General features: G+C 47.9%; 1 protein-coding gene across 1 annotated transcript in view; it reads left to right on the forward strand.

The window, feature by feature from the left end:
* The window catches only part of ubtfl (upstream binding transcription factor, like), an 11,411-nt gene that overhangs the window by 4,996 nt on the left and 3,157 nt on the right, over window positions 1–3,258 (forward strand). Inside the window, exons 5-12 of the mRNA XM_087175552.1 lie at window positions 456–595; window positions 934–1,044; window positions 1,307–1,434; window positions 2,014–2,155; window positions 2,245–2,286; window positions 2,476–2,589; window positions 2,674–2,832; window positions 3,061–3,189. Of these exons, the coding sequence (XP_087031678.1) occupies window positions 456–595; window positions 934–1,044; window positions 1,307–1,434; window positions 2,014–2,155; window positions 2,245–2,286; window positions 2,476–2,589; window positions 2,674–2,832; window positions 3,061–3,189 (965 nt within the window). The remainder of the gene's footprint in view (window positions 1–455; window positions 596–933; window positions 1,045–1,306; window positions 1,435–2,013; window positions 2,156–2,244; window positions 2,287–2,475; window positions 2,590–2,673; window positions 2,833–3,060; window positions 3,190–3,258) is intronic.

Consider the following 3,258-nt stretch of genomic DNA (forward strand, 5'->3'; position numbering starts at 1 on the left):
TTCATTAGCCTTCATTAACATTCATTAGCCTTTCATTCATTAGCCTTCATTAAAATTCATTAGCCTTCGTTGGCTTTCATTAACTGGGTGTTAGTTAAGTCAGTAAACTAACTCTAAACTAACTAAACACCACTTCAAATAAAGTGTTACCCTTTGAAGCAGTGATTATTAACTGGAGCCCCCCAGCCGGACCTCAGCCGGACTTCAGCCGGACCTCAGAATATAATGAACTGAGAGTAGGGATGACTCAGATGTTGTTGTCTCTCGTCAGTAAACTGAGAATCTGCAGTATCTGTCGTCAGCTATTTCCTGTCTGATAATATGAAGAAATAAAAGCCTCATTAGACCTAAATAAATAATTCTTTTAATTTGAAATTTTAAAGTGTGTGTTCCTGCTGACTGACTGTGAACCCTTCAGAACAAACATAGCATAGGCTGTTAGCCTTAGCAAGGCTAACGTCAGCTGTCCTGCAGGGAGGACCACCCGGAGCTGATTGAGGAGAGGAAGAAGTCAGACCTGCCCGAGAAACCCAAGACCCCCCAACAGCTATGGTACAACCACGAGAAGAAGACCTACATGAAGCTGCACCCTGAGGTACGCACACCGCACCCTGATCTGAGGGGGGGCCACACACCCAGTCCTCCTCAACTGCACTCTCAATGAGAGTGTGGACAGATGTGAACAGATGTTGTGATGTCAATAATAATATATGATATACCAGACTTTCAGCTCCAGACCCTGGACCAGACCATAGCTCCTGCTTTACTGGTGTGGAGGACCATGTTTTGTCGTCTTGGTTTGTTTGTAATAACGGGGTTTTGAACAGGACCTGGACCTGAACTTAAAGCTACAGATCAGTGATCCTGGTCTGGACCAGATGAAGTGGACTACAGGTGTAAGGGTAACCTGACCCACCTGTCTGTGTGTTTCAGGTGAGTCAGAAGGAGCTGAAGGAGGCTCTGAGGAGACAGTGGTCCCAGCTGTCTGACAAGAGGAGACTCAAGTGGATCAGCAAGGCCCTGGAGCTCCAGAAGGACTACGAGGTACCAGACCAGACTGTACTGAATCAGACTAGACTGAACACTGACCCCGACTGAACTGGACCACACTGGACTGAGCTGAACCAAAGACCAGGTTCTCTATGGGATTCACTCAAGTCAGGTCCCTATTACACCCAGGATCAGGATCAGTCTGACTGGGATATTTCAGATCCTTAGAACCCGGAACAGGACAGGATTCTGGAGACCAGGTTCAACAGAGAGATGTTGATGTGTTGATTTTGTGTGTGTGTGTGTGTGTGTGTAGGACAGTATGAGAGCATATCATGAGGCTCATCCAGATGTGAACTCAGACGATCACGTTCGGTCTGTCCTCACCAAAGCAGAGCGGCAGCTGAAGGACAAGTTTGACGGACGGCCAACCAAACCGCCACCGTGAGTCCACGAAACCAAATTAATGAGTGTAACACTAACGAAAAAATGAAACAGAAGCTAACAGAAACAGAAGCTAACAGACGCTAACAGAAACAGAAGCAAACAGAAACAGAAGCAAACAGAAGCTAACAGAAACAGAAGCTAACAGAGGCTAACAGAAACAGAAGCTAACAGAAACAGAAGCAAACAGAAGCTAACAGAAACAGAAGCTAACAGAGGCTAACAGAAACAGAAGGGCTAACAGAAACAGAAGCTAACAGACGCTAACAGAAACAGAAGCAAACAGAAACAGAAACAAACAGAAGCTAACAGAAACAGAAGCTAACAGAGGCAGAAGCTAACAGAGGCTAACAGAAATAGAAAGGCTAACAGAAACAGAAGCAAACAGAAGCTAACAGAAACAGAAGCTAACAGAGGCTAACAGAATCAGAAGCAAACAGAAGCTAACAGAAACAGAAGCTAACAGAGGCTAACAGAAACAGAAAGGATAACAGAAACAGAAGCTAACAGAGGCTAACAGAAACAGAAAGGCTAACAGAAGCAGAGGCTAACAGAGGCTAACAGCTGTGTGTCTGACAGGAACGGTTACTCTCTGTACTGTGCCGAGCTGATGGTCAACATGAAGGATGTCCCGAGCACTGAGCGCATGGTGCTCTGCAGTAAACAGTGGAAGATGATGACGCAGAAGGAGAAGGACATGTTTCAGAAACGCTGCGAGCAGGTGAGCATCAACATGCTGACACGCTAACAGACAGGATGTATACCTGTCACACCTGCTCTCATCTCACCTGTCTGTCTGTGTCCGACCAGAAAAAGAAGCAGTACGACATCGACCTGCAGAGGTTCCTGGAGGTATGTCAGCTTCAGCCATCAGCTGATGATCCTGCACACACACACACACACACACACACACACACACACACACACACACACACACACACACACACACGCACACACACTCTGGGCTGATGGGAAAAGGTCAAACATTCAGACAGTAGAAAAGATGCAGTAAAAGTGAATGATATCGGCCTGTCTGTTCAGAGTCTTCCGGAGGAGGAGCGAGACCGAGTCCTGACTGAGGAAAAACTGGGCGGGTCCAGATTGGGAGGGGGCGTGGCCGCTAGCCCACACAGAGCCAAGTCTCCTTCTGTCAAGGTCTGAAAGCTCCTCGTATTTTATTAATGCGTCTGGAATCATCTCTGACAGTAAACTAACCTGGAGGGGGGATTTTCACTTCAGGAGCGGTGTCGGGAGGCGGAGCCAGAGCCGTGGGTACCTGCTGGAACGCCAAAAGAAAGACGGGATGGGAAGAAGACGGCGAAGCTTCCAGAGACGCCAAAAACAGCTGAGGAGATGTGGCAGCACAGTGTGATCGGAGACTACCTGGCTAAATACAGAGTGAGTGTGATTCTGTCTGACAGCTTAAATGTTTTCATTAGTTCATTAATTAAAACATTTGATTAGAAAAGTCTCAGTCAGAATTAGTGACATCACAGAACTGTCAGAGCAGATGTTAACCAGGCTTTTATTGTGAAGGAGCTGACAGTCCACAGAACTGGGTCTGAGTGTTTGTAGGATCAGTCAGTGAAATGTTTAACGGCCTGTTGGTCGACTGTTGGTCCACAGAGTGACCGCAGGAAGGCGCAGGCGGCGATGGAGGCGGCCTGGAAGTCCATGGAGAAGAAGGAGAAGATTCCCTGGATCAAGAAGGCGGCCGAGGACCAGAAGCGTTACGAGGTTCAGTACCAACCTGTGGTCAGTGAGCCACGCCCCTCCCCCACACTGACCCCGCCCCAAGAATCACCAGCGCGCCCCCCCCCCCCC

This window comes from Seriola lalandi, unplaced genomic scaffold (genome assembly GCF_002814215.2).
Source record: "Seriola lalandi dorsalis isolate HSWRI2012SDOR001 ecotype SW California unplaced genomic scaffold, Sedor1 jcf7180002054475, whole genome shotgun sequence".
NCBI classification, from domain to species: Eukaryota; Metazoa; Chordata; class Actinopteri; order Carangiformes; family Carangidae; genus Seriola; species Seriola lalandi.